Raw genomic sequence first — 20,104 nt, forward strand, 5'->3', positions numbered from 1 at the left:
TAAAATAGCCAGGGAACCGGAGTCAGGATATCACTGTTAAAACATTTACATTTTAGTTATGTTTATTGAAGCTGAATTTTTTTTTACTGGTACTCATGCACTTTGATTTGTAACTTGTAAACTAGATGTTCGCCGCCAAATTAATGTTTTAGGTTTAAATGGCATCGTGCAATCCTTCAAATGGCCCAGTGCCTCTTAGTAACGTTGGAACTCTGCAAAATAAATATTGGAATTTAAACAAGGGATCAACTAGCAGAAGATACATTTTAGAACTCGTGTCAGGAAATGCATTCCACAGCCAACATATTAAATGGACTTCCATAAAGTGCTACAGATGCTGAACCCTGGGACCTTATGATTCCGGGGGGGGGGGGGGGGCGGGGGGGGGCGGGGGAACTGAGCTAGTCTGAATGACGTTCCTCATCCTTAACTATTTTTTGATGCTGATTTAGTCAATATGGAGCTGTCAACACCAGAGGGGAGATTTCTTATCAAGGTGCTAACATGGGCCTTGATGACATGCAATCTGGATTGCACATTGTATAGAAATAATCTTTGGTTAAGCAAGTTGTACCAAATGATGTTCACGAAGAGAGTTGGGGAGAATTGGTCAAATGTAGACCAGTGGCAGAGACAGTTTGGCTAATCTCACATGCCTCAAGAAGCCACAATACAGGATAAAAATCATACCACTTAAAGAAGGTCTTGCATTAATATAATGCCTTTCATGATCTAAAGAAGGCCTCTAAACTTCATTGACTGTTTTACAGCCAATGAAGCATTTCTGGATTGTAGTCACTGTTATGTAGGAAACATGGCACACAGCGGGGTCTCACAACCAGCAATGTGATAATGACCAGATTATATTTTTAGTAATATTGATCAGGACACCAGAAAGATCAAATTAATGAGTGTAAGAGGAGAGTTTTGCCTAACAAATTTAACAAGGAAATAATGTGATGTACCAATTTTTAAAAATGGACAGAACCTTGTGTATCTGGATTTGTAAAAGCTGTTTGATAAAATCTGTGTAGAAGTCTTGCTGAAAAAAAGGATGCACAATGCTAAAGGGAGTGTGGCAGCAGGAATGCAAAGTTTGCTGAAGGATCTTTCTTGAGAGTCGAGAGATGTAAACAGTGGTGCCCATCAGGGGTCAGTCTTAGGACTGTTACATTTCTTAATATATAAATGGAGGGGCAAAATATCAAAATTTACGGCAGCACCAAAATAGGGAGTGCAAAGAGGACAGTAAAATAGTCCAGGAGGACATAAACAAGATGAGCAGGTAGATATTGAAAAATGGGAGGAAGAATAAGGAGAGGGTACAGAGGAGATTTATGAGAATGTTGCCAGGACTGCAAAATTAAGCAATGAGGAAATATTGGATAAACTGGGGTTGTTCTTCATGGGAACAGAGCAGGCTGAGGGATAATTTGATTCAGATGTACAAAATTGTGAAGGGCCTGGATAGAGTGGATGGACAGCACCTAGAGGGTATAGCAAATTGATTGGTAGAAGAATTAGAGGGGAGATGAGAAAAAAAAATTCTCTCAGCTGGTAGCAGTTTGGAACTCATGGTTGAAAGGGTGATAGAGGCAAAAAACATTATCTCATTTAAAAGGTGTTTTAATGTACTGTAACTTGGAGGGCTACAGATCAAATGCTGGAACATGGGATTAGGCTGGGTGGCTTGTTTTTTCGGCCTGTGCAAACACAATGGGCCAAGTGACCTCTTTCTTGATCTGTTCTGTTGGTGTTACTGTAATGTGTACTATTTGGACACCATGAAACAGTCTTGTTAAAGTTACAAAGAAGTCTTTATTAACATTACTGAACTATGTACATATCTACAGTAGAGGGTAAAGATATGGAGAGGACTGCATACTAGGTCCTTACATGTTGCCACCTATATCTAAATTGGGTTTCACTCTAGGTCATGTGCCTACTTACATCACTGTGTGGACGGTATTGTACTCCCATGTTAACCCTTTAGGTGTCAGATCTTTCTACTACACTCCATATTGTAAACTTTCTATGTTTCTATAAGAAGAAATATATATTAACTGGTAAACATGTATTAAAAGGATTGGAGAGCAAAGGGATTTAGTGATTCAGATTGACAAATCTTTAAAAATGGAAAGACTAGGTTGAAAAACTATTTTTGTGATTTGAGGTTTCATAAATGAGGGTATCAAGTGCAGAAGTAGAGATAATACTAAAGCTATTGTAGTCATCGATTAGGCCACAGTTAGAATATTGCATCCAATTTTGAATGCCATATTTCAGGAAGAAGGCCAACATTATAGACAGGATAAAGAGGAGATTCAATAAAATTATTCTAGGAGTGAGAGACTCTAGAGAAATTTAAGTCTTCACTGAAAGAAAGAGGGGTAAGAGGAGAGCTAATGGAAATGTGGAGATGTTATGAGGGCTTTTGATGAAGTAAATAGAGAAAAACAATTTCCACTGTCTGCTGAATCAGTAAATAAAATATATAAATATAAGATCATCACCAAAAGAACAAAGGGAGGCATTTGGAACATATTTGTCAAGCAGAGGATTGTTAATATGTGAATGACCTACCAGAAACAATGGTGCAAGCAGAATCCATAATAGCTTTAAAAAGGGAAGTAGATAAATATTTGGAAAACAAGGAAACTTGGGAGGAAAGGATAAGGAAATGGGACTAAGTGGATAGCTCTTGCTAAATGGATAACCAAAGCGGGAAAATGGAATTAAGACACAGATCAAGCATGAACTAACTGAATGGCTGAAGAGGCTTGAGGGGTTGAATGGCTTACTCCTGTCCTATGTTCTTTCAGAGAGCTGAGAGAAGTACAATAGTTTGAATGGCTTACTTCTGCAATGTAAAGTTCTATGAAATGAGAGAAGCTCACTATATATTGAAGGTTGTCGCGCTGCTGGGGACAGGAAATTGTTTTGATGCCCTGAATACCATGATGCATAACACAGAGCTAGTTTGCAGAATTTAATATATTACATAACACATTAATTTTATTTATATGAGTTGACAATAGATTTAATTTGAATCTATATTAAGCAGGTGCCCAGTGGGACAGTTACTGCTAATATACTTTCACACAGGATCAGAACATAATGCCTAGTTTATAGATTTTTTAGAAATGTATTAATTAGATCTACAATGTGTTGGGAGTTATGATCCTGTATGAAAGTATATAGCAGTAACTGTCCCCCACTGGGCACCTGCTTAATATAGATTTAATTTAAATCCACTGTCAAGTCATGTCAATAAAATTACCGTGTTACGTAATATATTAAATTCCACAAATGCTTGGATAATACAATAGTAACTAAAGGGATGTCATGAAATGGTTGAATAATTGAGAGTGAGGGCCTTTCTTATCAAGCTGTGACACAGTACAGTGAACCATCTGCACACTGTGAATCTTGCTCCTTTAGCTTCCCTTCGTATCTTTTCACCAGCCTGTGTAAAGATGAGGCATCTGCTGGTGCTAGATACAGCAGTTTCAGCAGCACTCATGTGGTGATTGGGCATTTTAAACAAAGACAAGTTGTTCCAGGAACCCACAGTTAAGAAAGTGCCTATTCATGATAAGTAGCACAGCTGGGGATGGAAATCCATGGCCCTACCGACACATTTCCACCATGAACCAGGCAGGAAGGCAACAGAAGGGCTGGAAATTTAAGCCAGGCTCATATAAGTCCAACCTTTTTAAATTATTCATCCATGAAGCATGGACATCACTGGTAAGGCCAGCATTTATTACCCATTCCTATTTGCCCTTGAAAAGATGCTGAGCCACCTTCTGGGACCACAATCCATATGTTATGGGTCCATCCACGGTACTGTTAGGGAGGGAATTCCAGGATATTGATGTAGCAATAATGAAGAAACAGTGATATAGTTCCAAGTCAGGATAGCATGTGACCTTATGGGGAAGTGGCAGGAGGTGGGTTTGGTGAGACCACATCTGGGATACTATGTGCAGTTCGGTCGCCACAATTAAGAAAGGATATACTTGCATTATTTTGTTCACTAGATTGGTTCCTGGGATGAGAGGGTTGTCCTATGATGGGAAGCTGAGTAAACTGTGACTATACTCTCTGAAGTTTAGAAGAATGAGGTGAAACATACAATGTTCTGAAGGGGCTGGACAGGGTAGATACTGAGAGGTTGTTTCCTGGCAAGGGAAGCTAGAACACAGGGACACATCCTCAGGATAAGAGGATGATCATTTAGGACTGAATTAAAAGAAATTTCTTTACTCAAAGCGTGGTGAGTCATTGGAATTCTATACCACAGAGGGTTGCGGATGTTCCATCATTGAATACATTGAAGGCTGAGATAGACAGATTCTTGTTCTTTCAGGGAATCAAGGGTTTTGGGGAGCAGGCCGGAAAGTGGAGTTGAGGCAGAAGATCAGCCATGATCGTATTGAATGGCGGAGCAGGCTCAAAGGGTCATATGGTATACTGTTCTGCTGTAATAGATTTTTGTTGAACTGCCCATGTGTTAGGTGAAACATTTCATACTAGTTCTGTGACACACCCAACCTAGCAATCTGACACTTGGTTGGTTGGAGGCTCTTGGAGCTGAAGAGCTGATGTCAGCGACTTACTCTGTGGGAACATCCACACTGATTCAGCAAGATGCTGATTCTTGTCCCTGAGGACAGATCACAAAGTGTCTACGAAATAATATTATACAATAGAGTTGTCCAAATTGAGGATCATAGTCCACATGCTACCCTGGAGCCCTGGCAGTCTGGCTTTTAAAGCTGAAGCAACTCAGCCCTATTCCTGCTTCTATTATTTGCTCATTTATCCTATTTGAATTTTGTGTGTGTAGTATTTTTTAAAAATTAATTTTGGTATTATAAATTAGTCAGCATTGTAATATATTCCATTTCTGAGCATTTTGTTATACTGCCTCTCTGTTGGGGAGGTGTGAATGAAAGTAATTCAATAATGGCTGCCTGCTGTGGGTCCAAAAGCTTACCTTCCACAGTGCAATGCAGAGCAGAAAGATGGTGATGGGGCTGGGATAGAATTTTCTTTCACATTTCATTTGAGAAATTAAAGACTGAAGAACATTGTGACATATTTTTGGAATTCCTGAAGTTGATTTTGAAAAGTTGAAGCAATTTGAAAGACTGTTGTGTGCACGCCATGTTCAGGCCTCAATTTCTGTAAATAATGCAAAAGGCTACTCGCAGGGCTAACACATGCTTGTGGTCAATGTTGTTAATCTTGGTGAATCAGCATGGTATGTAACTGAAAAAATGGCACTGAATACTTGTTTAGGGACAATGGGGGAAATTCAAGCCTAACAAAGAAGACTGGTATAATTATGAATGAAGTTTTCATATTTGGCTGAAAGCCAATAAAATAGGAGCTGAGAATAAAGTAAATGTTTTCTTCACCATAATGTGGCTAGATGCTTTTGATCTAGTTGTTGTCCCAGAGACCCAGTTGCAATGTTGCCTGGGGGACCCCAGTTCGATGGAATACCTTGAAATAAATGAAATTCTGGACTCATATTAAGGCATGACTAAGAATGAGATTGCATTGAAAGTTGCATTCAGTGAAAGGAAACAGCTGCCAAGTGAGACTGTTGCAGATTACATTCTCGAGTTAAAGAAACTCTCTTGTCACTGTGGGTATGGTGTGAACTTAGAAACCGACCTTAGAGGCATGTTCGTAGGAGGCTTAAAGAACAATAAAATCCAGGCCAAGCTTTTGAGCAAAGGCAATAATCTGACATGGAATGGGGCCTGTAATGAGGCCACAACCATGGAAATGGCAGAAAGAGATGGTTGCAAATTGCAAGAGAGTTTTTTCCTGAGTCGGTAGGGGAGGTCTACATAATCAATGAGATCCAGGCCATAGCAGCCAAGTTCATAGTCTCAGAATCATAAATTTAGATGCTACCTTTGCTGTGATAGCCACCAACTATTTATAAATGCCCCCATTTCCAGTCATAGTGCTATTCCTGTGGGAAACTTGATCATATCATGGTCCAGCACAAGGTTGAGATCATGGTAGATCTAAAACTAGTTTAGGGGTCTGGATATCCTTGGATATGCAAATGATAGGTATGGAAGCAGAAGCTGATGTTATCAAGCAGGAAGATCAAGAGTTGTACTAAGTCATAGAGCAAAAAAAAAGCACATGAAAGATGAAACTAAAAAGGCTGAAGATATAATTCCCGTGCCAACAGTAGAAACAAATATCAGCTTCTCAAACAAAAACAAGAATAACTGGAAAAACGCAGCAGGTCTGACAGCATCTGCGGAGAGGAACACAGTTAACGTTTCGAGTCCGAATGACTCTTCATCAGAACTCAACTTACTTTCAGCATCGATGCAGTTGCAACAACGTCTGTTATCTCGGAAGGAGAGGACAAGAAATCCCTAACTTGTATCCTCACACAAAACTGATATGAAACTGACTTTATTTCATCAACAGTTTTCCAGAGCTAGATCAGGTTAGTCTTAGGGTGGAATATGATGACTCTCTGTTTCCTATCCCTCAGCCAATTTTGTATCTATGTTGCTATTGTCCCTTATTTTGAGATTTCCAGTGAAGACTTATTCATTTCTAGCCACTGAGTTGCCTGTGAACTACTTTACATTTCAAGTGACATGCCAGTGTCTGTCAGTGAAATTGATGAAGAAACTTGCAAGGGGGTGCTCAGTAAAGTGCTCAATTATGTCATGAATAGCTGGCCTAAAGAGTGAGATAAGAAATTGAAGCAGTATTTCACAAGTAGAAATGAACTGAGTGTATAAAAGTGTCAGGGAGCTAAGACCTCACTCTATATTTTTATAAATATATATATATCATCTAGGCTAACCTATAAAATTATTTTTTAAAAAGCTGGACAAAGGCTTTAAAATAACTGAAGCCAGAACTGGCAATGCCTTACACAAAATTTCTGGCCTTCAGAAACAGCAGTAATCTCATTAGCTCTAAAGAGGCGCTAATGCCCCTTGTGACTGCCAAGATCAAGTTCCAAGGAGGTGTACAGACCATTTCTAAGGCCAGGCTCTGGCCAACAGAGACAATCCATTTGCAAGGACAAGAGACCCTGAACCCTCTGTTGAACTTATTACTGGTTTAAACATTAACAATCTTGCAGACCAGGAATACACATTCATTGTCCAAACCAAGGGGAAGAAGTAGTAGTTATAACACATGATACCCCCTCCCTAAGCTACTTGAACCTGTAATGTTGCCTTGTGGAGCTTAAAGAGGCAGTCTGCCATCTCACATCAACCAGAGCTCTGTCCAGTTTAAAATTGTCTGGCCCTCATCTATACTGTTTCTACGAGAACTTCTGAACTTCTGTACCAATGCCTACAAGATCAATTCAAAAAATTGCTTCTTGCTGCTGCTTTCATCTGGACTATCCCTGTGTTCTCTTGATGAACTTACTCTAACAATCTCTCTCTAAACCTTAGCGGAATAAAGACTCTGAAACCCCATAGGAGACAGCCTTGTTTTACAGACAGGAGGGAGATTAAATGGCCCTGATTTCTCCTCTCACCACCTGTCCATAAATAGAAAAGTGTTTTTGATTTTTGATTTCCACCTTATAGTGGCGGCGTATTTCCCCCAACCGTTCAGTTTAGGAGTGATCCAATCCTCTATTAATAACCCCACGGCAAGCTCAAGAGAAGAAAAAATCAGAGGGTTAGTTTATTTTACACACACTCAAAACACAGAGAGGGGATGTTGCTGCGTAACCCCCGATATATTCATACAGTGAAAGATACAAGGTACAGGGCAAAAACCTTGCACAAAATAAGAGTTACTGTTTCATGAGAATCCAAAATCAAAGTCCAATGGTGTATTTTTCAGAGTGAGCTGGTTGAAGACTGATGCTGGATAATTCACTTTTCCAGTAGAGACTGCTTCCATCGTGAGATGGGCCCGTAGGAATGAATTAATGAAGCAAGTCTCAGAATGAGAAATGATCCAACCAAGGTTCCATTCATTCCACGGTCAAACGCTAGACAACTGTGGAAATGAGTACATCAACTTGTTTGAAGTGGAATGGAGGGAGTACCCTGTTTTAGTCAATAGCTTTGGAAGTGGTAAAATGTTGAGTCTATATCCAATACCGCAAGTGCGAAAATTATTCTGAGAAAGTTGGTTTGTATGTTATTGGTTGCCGGAGGTGTTGGTGTCAGATAATGGTCCACAGTTTATGTCAGAAGAGTTTGGAATATTTCTGAGTAAGAATGGAGTCAAACATACTATGGCACCATCATATCACCCAGCATCGAATGGTGCTGCAGAAAGAAGTGTGTAGATTGTGGAAAGGTCATTGTAGAGGTACTTGCTAAATAACAAGCAAGGCAGTAAGTTCCATGTTTCTCTCCAACACAGGCTAGATAATTTTCAGTTCTCTTACAGAATAATCCCACAGTCAACAACAGCTTATGAGTTAGTGTTTAAACACATTACTAGGAGAAGATTTAGTTAGCTTAAACTTGACATCAATAGCAAAGTAAGAGAAAAGCAAGACAAAGTGAAAATGAATCATGATATACGAGGCACGAAACTTGGAGAGTTCAGTGCTGGTCAGGAGGTCATAGTGAAAAACCACCAAGGTGATAAAGGAAAGTACGTGATTGGAGTTGCTGTAAAGAGACAAGGTGCATTCACATATCAAGATGGGAGAGAGACTCAGTCAGTGTCACATAGATCATTTGCTGGAAAGAGGAAATCTGACAAAGGGAGAGCATGGTAAACTTGCTCTGAAGAAGAGTCATACGGATTTGAAACGTTAACTCTGTTTCTCTCTCCACAGATGCTGTCAGACCTGCTGAAAAAGGATAGAAAGTGGGATAGAAGGGGGATAAAAAGGGGATAAAACCATGGATAAATGAATAAAAATAAGTTGATAAAAAATAAAAATTAATCTAGAAAAAAAGGGATTTAAAAAAGTGAGTGAGGATGGAGGAGAGAGTTTATGGTCTGAAGTTTGTGAACTCAATATTAAGTCCAGAAGGCACCAAAATACATTGCCCTCCTTTAAGAACACTTTAGCAGCTATAGTAAAGTTCAGACATCTATAAAACCCAGTAAATTTTTAAAATTTTTGAACAAAGTCCCTGTATTCCCAATTTCCCAGCAGCAAGTTACCCATCGTTCTGGCACTCCAAATATTCTACGTCAATCTGACTTATTTATTGATACAAAAGACAAAATACTGTGGATGCTGCAAATCTGAAACATAAACAGAAAATGCTGAAAATAACTCATTTGCTGGTCATTTTGACAGAAAGTGCCTCCAGTGTTACAGAATGCTGATTTCAGTTCACAAGTGCTTCCCTGATGACAAGGCTCTAAAACCACTGATTTTATCTTGAAGCACTGAGCACTGGCATGAATTAGTAATGCACTGTTATTTTTCAACATGGTCCTAATAGGTTTCCAATTATTTGCTAGATTAATTGACGTCTGTAGTTTTGTTGGGGAAAGCACATTTGTGAAATAATTTCATATTACTGTGGAGGCTATTCTCCCTGTGCTTAACATTTACATTTTTTTCAAACTTTAATTGCATTTTCACCGTATTCCAGGCAGCTTAAGCAGCAGGTAACAATCAAGTAAACTAATACAAGATATAACTTAGCTGAAAAGCACGTAGAGCAGTAGGAAGCTAGCTTTTCTGGCTTCATATGTTTTTTTATTCCTGTGTCTCATAAAACTATGTAGAATATAAGTGCAGAAACAGGCCACTCAACCCAACCAGTCCATGCTGGTTTTTGTGTGCTCCTCGAGCTGCCTCCTAATTTCCTTTTAAAATATTCTGGTAAATTCAGAGTGAGTTCTTTCTAGTTTTATTGCCAGTTGGTAACAAACAAGAGGAGATTTCAGCCACTTTCAGCTAATCACACATCCATCATTCAGAACCATCAAGCCAAGGAGAACAGTCCAAGAATTGCCTGCGCTTCACTTATGGATACAAAGTTATATTGATATAATGGGCTGGAAGATTAGAAATGGCTGCTCTTAATATTGCCCCATTGATGGGCATGGACTATCAGAGCACTTAAATATATGTAAATTAGTGGAATTTTTAAAAAATTATTTCATGGGACATGGGCATCGCTGGCTAGGCCAACATTTATATTGCCCATCCCTAATTGCCCTTGAGAAGGTGGTGGTGAGCTGCCTTCTTGAGCAGCTGCAGTCCATGTGGTGTAAGTACACCCACAGTGCTGTTAGGGAGAAAGTTCCAGGATTTTGACCCAGCAACAGTGAAGGAATGGCAAAAAGGTAGTTAATGTAACCCCACTATTTAAAAAGGAAGGTAGAGAGAAAACAAGGAATTATAGACCAGTCAGCCTGACTGTCGGTAGTGGGGAAAATTCTAGAGTCCATTATAAAAGATTTAATAGCCGAACACTTGGAAAACAGTGGCAGAATCGGACAGAGTCAGCATGGATTTACAAAAGGGAAATCATAATTGACAAATCCACTGGAATTTTTCGAGGAGGTAACTAGCAGAGTTAATAAGGGGGAGCCAGTGGATATGGTTTGTATGGACTTTCAGAAGGCTTTCGACAAAGTCCCACATAAGAGACTAGCGTGTAAAATTAAAGCGCATGGGATTGAGATGGATAGAAAACTGGTTGGCAGACAGGAAACAAAGAGTAGGAATAAATGGGTCTTTTTCTGAATGGCAGGCCGTAACTAGTGGTATACATTAACGATTTAGATGAGGAAACTAAATGTAATGTCTCTAAATTTGCAGATGACACAAAGCTGGGTGGGAGGGTGAGTTGTGCGGAGGATGCAGAAATGCTTCAGTGTAATTTGGACAAGCTGAGTGAGTGGGCAAATGCATGGCAGATGCAGTATAATGTGGATAAATGTGAGGTTATCCACTTGGGTAGCAAAAACCGGAAAGCAGATTATTATCTGAATGGCTATAAACTGAGAGAGGGGAATGTGCAACAAGACCGGGGTGTCCTTGTACACCAGTCGCTGAAGGTAAGCATGCAGGTACAGCAGGCGGTAAAGAAGGCAAATGGTATGTTGGCCTTCATAGCGAGAGGATTCAAGTACAGAATCAGGGATGTCTTGCTGTAATTGTACAGGGCCTTGGTGAGACCACACCTGGAATATTGTGTGCAGTTTTGGTCTCCTTATCTGAGGAACGATGTTCTTGCTATAGAGGGAGTGCAGTGAAGGTTTACCAGACTGATTCCTGGGATGGCGGGATTGGCATATGAGGAGAGATTGAGTCGGTTAGGATTATATTCACTGGAGTTCAGAAGAATGAGTGGGGGGTGGGATCTCATAGAAACCTATAAAATTCTAACAGGACTAGACAGGGTGGATGCAGGAAGGATGTTCCCGATGGTTGAGGAGTCCAGAACCAGGGGTCACAATCTGAGGATATGGGGCAGACCATTTAGGAATGAGATGAGGAGAAATTTCTTCACCCAGAGAGTGGTGAGCCTGTGGAATGCTACCACAGAAAGTAGTTGAAGCCAAAACATTGTATGTTTTCAAGAAGGAGTTAGATATAGCTTTTGGGGCGAAAGGGATTAAAGGATATGGGGAGAAAGCGGGAGCAGGCTATTGAGTTGCTTGATCAGCCATGATCATAATGAATGGCAGAGCAGGCTCGAAGGGCTGAATGGCCTACTCCTGCTCCTATTTTCTATGTTTCTATAGTTCCAAGACAGGATGGTAAGTGGCTTGGAGGGGAACTTGCAGGTGGTGGGTGTTCCCATGTGTCTGCAACCCTTGTCCTCCTGACAAGTGGACGTTGGGGAAGGTTCTTTCAATATAGCATTGAAGTTTATACTTAACCCCTGGGACTCCATTGTATCATTCATGTAGCCCACAAAGAGAGAACATCTTAACTATCATGGATAGATACATGGGAGTTTCATCTATTTTGAATAGTTCAAATGCAAATTAGAACAGCTGAATTTATCAATGGCAAAAATATCCCTGTAATGAACCTTTCTTCAGTGTGCTACATAAATCATATTTGCCGGCATTAAGATTATTTGGGAAAAGATCACATGGTCTACAACATGGTCTTCATGTGTAGCTATACCATGGATCCTCTGCAGCCTCAGCTTAGCACTGTGTCATTGCATGGTACGGTGGATTGCAACAGTGAAATGCTGTGCCAGCTAATTTTAATAAGAGACCTCTCAAATTGGAGAATATGGAATGGGAGGAATGGCGCAACTGTAAAAGTGATTTAGGTAGAAGTTCCTATAGAGTGCTTCTTTTTCCAACTCTAAGGATCTTTGCATGACTCTTCAATCCAAATTGATAAAGAAATATAAGATGTCTAGCTTCATTTAAATATATAACAATTGATAGTACAATTGTACTTTACATAATTATATGTACTCGTTAATATAATTTGCATATATTTGTAATATATTACTGTTAAACAAATGACATATATTGCAAGTTTTAAATTTTCTTGACAGAAAAACACTTGGGGTAAAGAGAACACAAATTGAATCTTAATGCACTGATTACATTTTTGTGCTTATTTGCAGAGCAGTAAAATGTTGGGCGTGATTGTCGTTGGGATTGGTATTGCTGGCAGAGTTCGCATCCGTGACCTGCTGAATCCACTGCCAAACAGTGCTATAGAGAAACTTAAACTCATTGGCTTTGTCTCCAGGTAAGAAAGGTTTACATTGTGCACAGAAACAATCACCAGCTCATGACAGAACTGTGACATATTTGGTTAAATTGGAACGATATTTGTCAGTCTCAGTTTCACTGCAAGTGATGTGATTTGACTAAATGCTTTGGGGTCAAAATTCCTCAGAATACTGCCAGTCCCCTGCTACAATTATGGCAGCAGAATGGTGGAACCCCTCTGCCCTGCCCTCCCCACCACCCCCTGCATGAAAACAGCAGGCACCTGGCTGCAGAAGATCTGGGAGCTCCTGTAGAGGTCATTAAGGGGTGGAACCCCTGTTCAGCTCTTACATCAGCACCTGCAAGAGATAGGACAGGACAATGGGCATGGAATCCCAGTGCTGAGAAGCCTTGTGCCTATTGCCTACAAGAGACGCAGCATAAATTCAGGGGCTAATGCGTCAAGGGAGAAGAGGCATCCACTCAAATGCAAGTCGTGACCATTGGGGATCCAGGTGGAGATTGGTCTGGGCTCCTTAAAATTAGGGTTATGTTTTTGAAAGTAAAAACCACCTCATTTCAAAGAAGGTCATGGCTCCTCATATTTATCTATATTGAATTGCAAATGATATCTATTTAGCTATTCTGCTAACCTAGCAATGTTTATTTTTTGCAAATTCTGTGCTTCTTTTACCTAAGCACCAAACATCTATAAATATAGATCCTGCAAAAACTCCCTGGGATACACCAAACCTTCTCCAGTCAGAACAACACCTATCCACCCTAACTCTTTAATTCCTGCCCATCAAACAACATTTTATCTACATTGCTAGATTTCCTCTTATATTAAGCCTTAATGTTCCTGACAAGCCTCTTGTGAAACATATTATTTAATGGCTTCTGAAAATACGCATGATTCACATTCTCTTTCCCTGCATTCCCTTTATCTGTCCAGTCACTTCTTCAAAATATTTACTTAAATTTGTCGAACCTACTGTACCTTCACTTAATCCATGCTGTTGGCTATTGTTAACCTATGCAATTCTAGATCCTCCTTCCTGCAGCCTGGGCCTGGAAACAATACAGTGATGCAACCTAGACCCCTTTGTAAGGCTGTCATATTTAATTGAAGGGACCACCCTTAACCTTGCAAACCTTAACTGAGTCAGCGGCAGAGGTCCCAGGGTAGACACACTTGAGTGGGGGATGCACCCCTGCTGCAAATTTTCATGCGTCTTTATCTACAGCAAAGGAGTACTGCCTGCTGCCTAATTGTCATTTTCTACAAACTCTGTTATATGGCAAAGCAATAAACCATCATTTGTTGGTAGGACATCAGTCTGCTCAGCTTTTATACTGGATCGTGACATTGACAAAGATTCACTACAGTCATTTTAAACGTAACCTCCTTACGAATTTCCTTGGATAGAGATGATGTCTTTGTAATGACAGCAGTAAATCTTTATTTGGTGAATATCAGGCAGAATAAATTGACAGAACACATTTCCTCTATGACAACCCAGTTCAAATGACAGTTTAAACCATTTGTTTTCAACTGCATTATTTATTGTAAACAATGAGTGCTCTTTTTGCAGCATCCTCGTGATGATTATGCTTTTTCTGTGGGTTTTTTTTTTTGCTTTTATGATCAATTTTCTCTACTTGTTTATCCTGCCCTCTGTTCTGAAAGGTTGACTTGGGATATCTGTTGGGGTATGGTTTGACAGATGAAAGACACCCTCTTGGATCTTACCCAAATCTCTACATTGATGATTGAACCCTATCTGTGAGCATTGATAGGCAATTATGACTTGGGGAGGGAGGGATATCATAGCTGAAGACAATTGTAGCTTTCTCTTGCCACCCTAGCTGAGATGTGTTATCTCAGAACAGGCCAAGAATTAAGCCTAGGACCTACCTGACCTGCATAACTTATTGCCTGAATGAGCATTCACGAGAATCTTTTTCCCTGTTATTCTCAACCTCAATGCCCAGAACTAGTGGGAATTCCAAATGAAATCCATGATGAGACAGAACAATTGAAGAGTAAAAAGAGAAATGAATAATGGTGAATAAAATATCCATAAAAGGAAAGTGCTGAACCAGTAGATTCAAAAACATTGGAAATAAGAAAAAGAGACTTGCATTTCTACACTGCTCTTTATGGCCACCGGATGTCTCAAAGCGCTTTACACCCAATGAAGTATTTTTTGAAGTGTAGTCACTTTTATAATGTAGGAAATCTGGCAGCTAATTTGCACTCAACACACTCACATAAACAGCAATGTCATAATGACCAGATAATCTGTTTTTTATGATGTTGATTGAAGGATAAATATTGGCCAGGACCTCTCCTGTTCTTCTTCAAAATAGTGCCATGGAATCTTCTCCATTCCCCAAGCTAGCAGATGGGGCTTCAGCTTGACATCTCATCCGAAGATCAGCACCTCCAAAAATGTAATGCTCCCTCAGTACTGCACTGGAGTGCCAGTCTTGATTTTTGTGCTCTAGCCCTGGATTGGCGAATGTGCAACTAACTGGGCCACAGCTGAAAAGACAAAAAGGGCATTTTTAAAAAAGTATCAAAAATAAGAAAGCAGGCTTCTTTCCATTTTATGTTATTGATAGAAAGATCAGACTTTTGATTCTGCATCATAAGAATGCAGAATATTGCATTTGTCTCATCGAGCATGTTTTTGCCACAGACCATATAAATTATTTTATTGAATCACTGCCCTGCCCACTGTTAATGTGTAAACCCAGTGAGGATCAGTGCTTGCAGCTAAGAAGTCACAGCTCTACAGTGCCTGAATTTCTGTTCCTTCAAATTAATGGATGGAAAATCAAGCACTGTGGTCCCAACTAGCACTCCCTCCTCATGAGGAGTGTCCAGTTGAGGAATCAGTACCAAAGTATTGGTCATCTTTTTGGCTGTTCATAGTTGAACCCGATCCTGTTCTCACATTTTTCAACAGTAATCACTAGACACGTTAGATGATTTCTTTCCTAATGCCAGTTATAGCACCCCGACTGCCACCTTAACTTTATTTTCTTTTACACATCTTGTTTTTTTCTGTCCATTCGCCTCCTTCTTATCTCATCTCATCTCTTACTTTATTTCTCTTGACTCATTTTTCTGTTCTATAATTTTTACACCTGATCCAAATCTCTATATTGATGATTAAGCCTTAACACAGAGTTTTTTGGCTGAGTGGGAGTTTGGACTAGGGAAGTGGGTTTGCAGCGATACCTGCAATTTCCAGTACCGCCATACAATGCTGCATGCTCAAAAGTAGAAATTTAGTACTTTCATAGATTGCTGGCGGAAGCTAACCTGGACCATTGCAGACCTTGCTTATCATCTCTCTGAGAGACTTAGAAATAAACAGTGAGAGAAGTAGAGAGCTACTTTGCTTAGGTCAAAATATCGGTTTATTGCTCCTTACCTTAACACTTTGTGTGTGTGTGTGTGTGTGTGTGTGTTATGATAAGGAAACCATTAAAAATGCAAGTACCCTGATTTTTATCACTCCTTTCAACTCTTTGTGCTTTCACACAATTACTTGCATTTATAAGACAAATTTAATATAACTCAAACAATGCACTTCACAAATAGAAATAGAAAAAGAATAGACCCCAAAATATTTTGAGTCTTTCAAAATGTTAAAAAGTCAATGGATGGAGTGAGCAGATAGCAAATGGTGTGGGAAAACTAGAATATAATGTCAGTTTGAGGAGGGGACAAACTTTGAAGCTCTCAAAAGATAAATTTAGGACTGATGTTTACAAGTTCTTAGTTCTTAGTAGTTAGGGTTACCAACTTTGGTTGGGGGCATTCATAGAGGTTTGATCTTATGACATTCTAACCACACAACACGTTACCATGTGAAGCCTGGTCACATGACATCTGATCATTTGACATCTGTTCACATGACGTTTACAAATGTTATTAAATTTTCTGCCCTTTATAATGATAGATCCCTTTATAGCTGAGTATTTTTGCTTGTGGTTTCGCACCACAGCTGTTGTATGACAAGTTCCAAAAATCAGGAGGTCACCTGTGAGTAGGCAAAACCAAGGATGGGGAAGAGGGAAAACTGAGGACCCCCCCATTAATTCAGAAATCCCCCCATATTTCAAAGACCCCTATTTCAGCAACCACACCCCAAATTTCAAGATCTCCTGATTTCAGAGCCCCATCAAGCTGAAACCTGCAATCCCCAAGCATTCCTGACTCTCCAATCTCCTCTACACAGTTACAGTTCTCTGTAGGCGATGTCACCATGTCAGAGGTACAAGGTCCAAATTCGAGAAATAAACGATCATAAAATTCCACAGGAGCTTGTGTGTGTGGTTTGGTTGCTATTCTTCAATATACAGATCCCAGGTGTGGCGAAACCTTTGTTTTAAAACTGTTTTGAGTCATAGTTTATTGACCATTGAACCCTTCAAAGCCACCTGCTCTGAAGAAGAGTCATACAGACTCGAAACGTTAACTCTGTTTCTCCCGTCACAGATGTTGCCAGACCTGCTGAGTTTTTCCAACATTTTCTGTTTTTATTTCAGATTTCCAGCATCCGCAGTATTTTGTTTTTATTATTATTAAAGCCACCATCTCTCTCTTTTGTGGTGTGTTTTATGACCCAATACGTCATTATTCCATAGACCTTCACAAACCTTCCATTAAAAGTAAATGATGGCCTTTCTTAGCCTATGGGACAAACAGAGCTGATTGTTTATTCAGTTCATTTTTTGAAAATATAAGATTCCTATTGGCTTCAAATTTGATTAAGCGTATCAGGCACTATTAACTACTCCCTCCTGGGATGCTCTAGTATGTGATGGATTGTAATCCAAAACCTGTTAAACAATCTGTCCCCTCAGCTGTCCTCTGCAGCATTTGCACACTTACTAGCATTTTCTAGTTGCAAGATATATTTTATATGGCTGAGGAAGCAGTTATAGTTCGATGTCCAGGTTAACAATCCATTAAATGGTGATGTGGTGTGAATGGTTGTGGATGCCACCAAGAATGGATTTTTCAGGGCTGGATCACTTGCTCAACGTGCATTAAGTAATGATATGACTTCTTTCAATATAATGTAGATCTTTCTCTGCTCCTAATAATCACCAGAGTCCAAAAGGAAATTGCCAGACACCTATCCTTGTTCCTGTTGTCTCTGGCTGCACGCTATTATGTCATTGAATAAATAAAAGGAAAAAATAAACTTGCAGTTATATAGTGCATGACCTCAGAATGTCCCAAAACAGCTTATAGTCAATGGATTCATTTGGAAGTGCATAATCACTGTTTTGCAGAGAGCGCAATAATCAACTTGCACACAGCAAAAGTGAGATAAATGAGCATTTCATCTATTTTTGATGGTACTGGTTGTGGGATAACTGTAGGCTAGAATATCAAGAACCACCTCCCCCCGCCCCCTGCCACCGCTGCTCTTCTGTACAATGTGAGCTTTTGTGCCCACCTAAAGGGGCAAATGGAGCCTTGCTTTATTAACTCATCTTAAAGAAAACAGCACTCTCTTAGTATTGTCCCTCAACTGCTGGGATGAGGTTTGAGTCTACAACCTCTGATTCACAGGTGAGAGTGCTACCAATGAACCAAGCTGACACAAGGATAAAGTGCTGCCACTGACAGTAAGTTTCTTGTTTCTTCCACACATTCTTTGGGGATATCTCATTACAGCTATAGTCTAGAGTGCTGTCAAAGGTGAGACAAGAAGCTAATGATACAGTGCACTAAATGTTCCTGAAATGGAACACTTACACACTTACTCACAGAAATCTGACTTCCTGTTGCAGATTGATGGTATCTGAGAAAAATAGTCACTGCAGTGAGTAAAGTTGGTTGAATTTTCATTAAGATATAAAATAAAATTTTGCCTACAAGTAGAAAATCCGTTCAGAATAAATTACATCACAGACCCGCACAAAATAATAAAACCACCGGCATTAAGCTTTTTGTGGAATTATATTTTGAACCCAGAGGTAATAATGTAAATTTATGAGTTCTGTTTTTGCTGACTGTAAATCATCAAATACCTTGGGAAAGATTACGCTTGCTTTGGTTTCAACTGCTCCATTAAATTAGGACAAAAAAGTGTACTGCTAAGCACAGTGAATTAGTAGATGAGTGTTCTATTAATAAATGGATGTTTAATTTACAAAGTGAAGTGCTGTTTTTATAAGCTACGCTTATAACTGAAGGGTTTACTTCTCAATTATCATGCTCATCTAAGGTGGCCAACCTTTTGCTAAGTTCTAGATCAAACAAGGGTGGCTGGGAAGATGAGATCAAAGCTTGAGTTCCAAGTTTTCTTCTTCTGACAATAGAACTAATCAAAATCCTTAATAGCTACAATAATTGACATCGCTGCCGCATCATAAAGCATAGAAGTGGAAACATTCCTTGGTAAAAATAAAATAAATTTTGGGTGTCCCGTTTACATCTTAGAAATTTCCAAACAGCCCTCAAAAACCATATAGATAGAAAAGAATATTATGTCCAAAATAGATTTCTTTTTTTGCAAGTGGTGACTAAAATCTTATTGTACTATGCCACTTGTGTTGTAACAGCACATGGTTTGGCAAAGTGAGAAGTAAACAGAAAACAGGCACTTCTTCCAGGTTCATTAAGCCAGGTGTATCAGACATTGTGTAATTTAAAATAAAAGTAGAAAATGCTGGAAATACTCAGTAACTCAGAGAGAAACATAATTAACATTTCAGGTCCATAACCTTTCCTCAGGACTGGAAAATGTTAGCGAAATAACAGGCTTTAAGCAAGGACAGAGGCAGGAAAAGGGGGAAGGGAGGGAAAAAAACAAATGGAAAGCTCTGACAGGGTAGAAGGCAGGAGAGATAAAAGGGAGGATGGTGCAAGGCAAAAGGGATTGGTAATGGAACAAGTAAGTAAATAAATAAATGATAGATCTAGAGGAGCTGTCAATGGCTCTGATTCTAACCTCGCTGTCCCTGACCTCTAGCAGACCTACACTGAAGCTCAATAAAAGCTCAAGGAACAACACCTCATCTTTTGATTAAGCACTTAACAGCCTTCTAACCTCAACAATAGATTAAATAATTTCAAGTCATAACTGCTGCCTCCATTTTTTCAGACAACATAGTTGGCAATCATTCTACTATTAGATCATACATTTTTCATTTGTATTGTATAATTTAACATTGCCCACATTCATGCAGCTTTCTTGCGCATTTGCTCAATAACTTCCAGTTATCCCTGCCTATGTCACCAGTGCTCATTATTTCTGCTTTAGACAAGATTTCTGCTTTGAGTAGGAAAGTAAGTTGTGAAGGGGACATAAGGAGGCTACACAGGGATATAGATAGGCTAGGTGAGTGGGCAAAGTTCTGGCAAATGGAGCATAATGTGGAGAAATGTGAAATTGTTTATTTTGGCAGGAAGAATAAAGAAGCT

General features: G+C 39.5%; 1 protein-coding gene across 4 annotated transcripts in view; it reads left to right on the forward strand.

Moving 5' to 3' along the window:
• Window positions 1-20,104, forward strand: part of blvra (biliverdin reductase A) — a 46,789-nt gene that overhangs the window by 1,372 nt on the left and 25,313 nt on the right. For 2 of the 4 annotated variants that reach the window (XM_041183685.1, XM_041183683.1), the window contains exon 2: window positions 12,555-12,682. In XM_041183685.1, coding sequence (XP_041039619.1) covers window positions 12,564-12,682 — 119 coding nt within the window. In that variant the 5' untranslated portion in view covers window positions 12,555-12,563. Of the gene's footprint in view, window positions 1-12,554; window positions 12,683-18,247; window positions 18,304-20,104 lie in introns of those variants that run through there. The other 2 variants (XM_041183687.1, XM_041183684.1) reach the window with 2 other exon arrangements.

The sequence above is a fragment of the Carcharodon carcharias genome, chromosome 3, assembly GCF_017639515.1.
Source record: "Carcharodon carcharias isolate sCarCar2 chromosome 3, sCarCar2.pri, whole genome shotgun sequence".
Lineage (NCBI taxonomy): Eukaryota > Metazoa > Chordata > Chondrichthyes > Lamniformes > Lamnidae > Carcharodon > Carcharodon carcharias.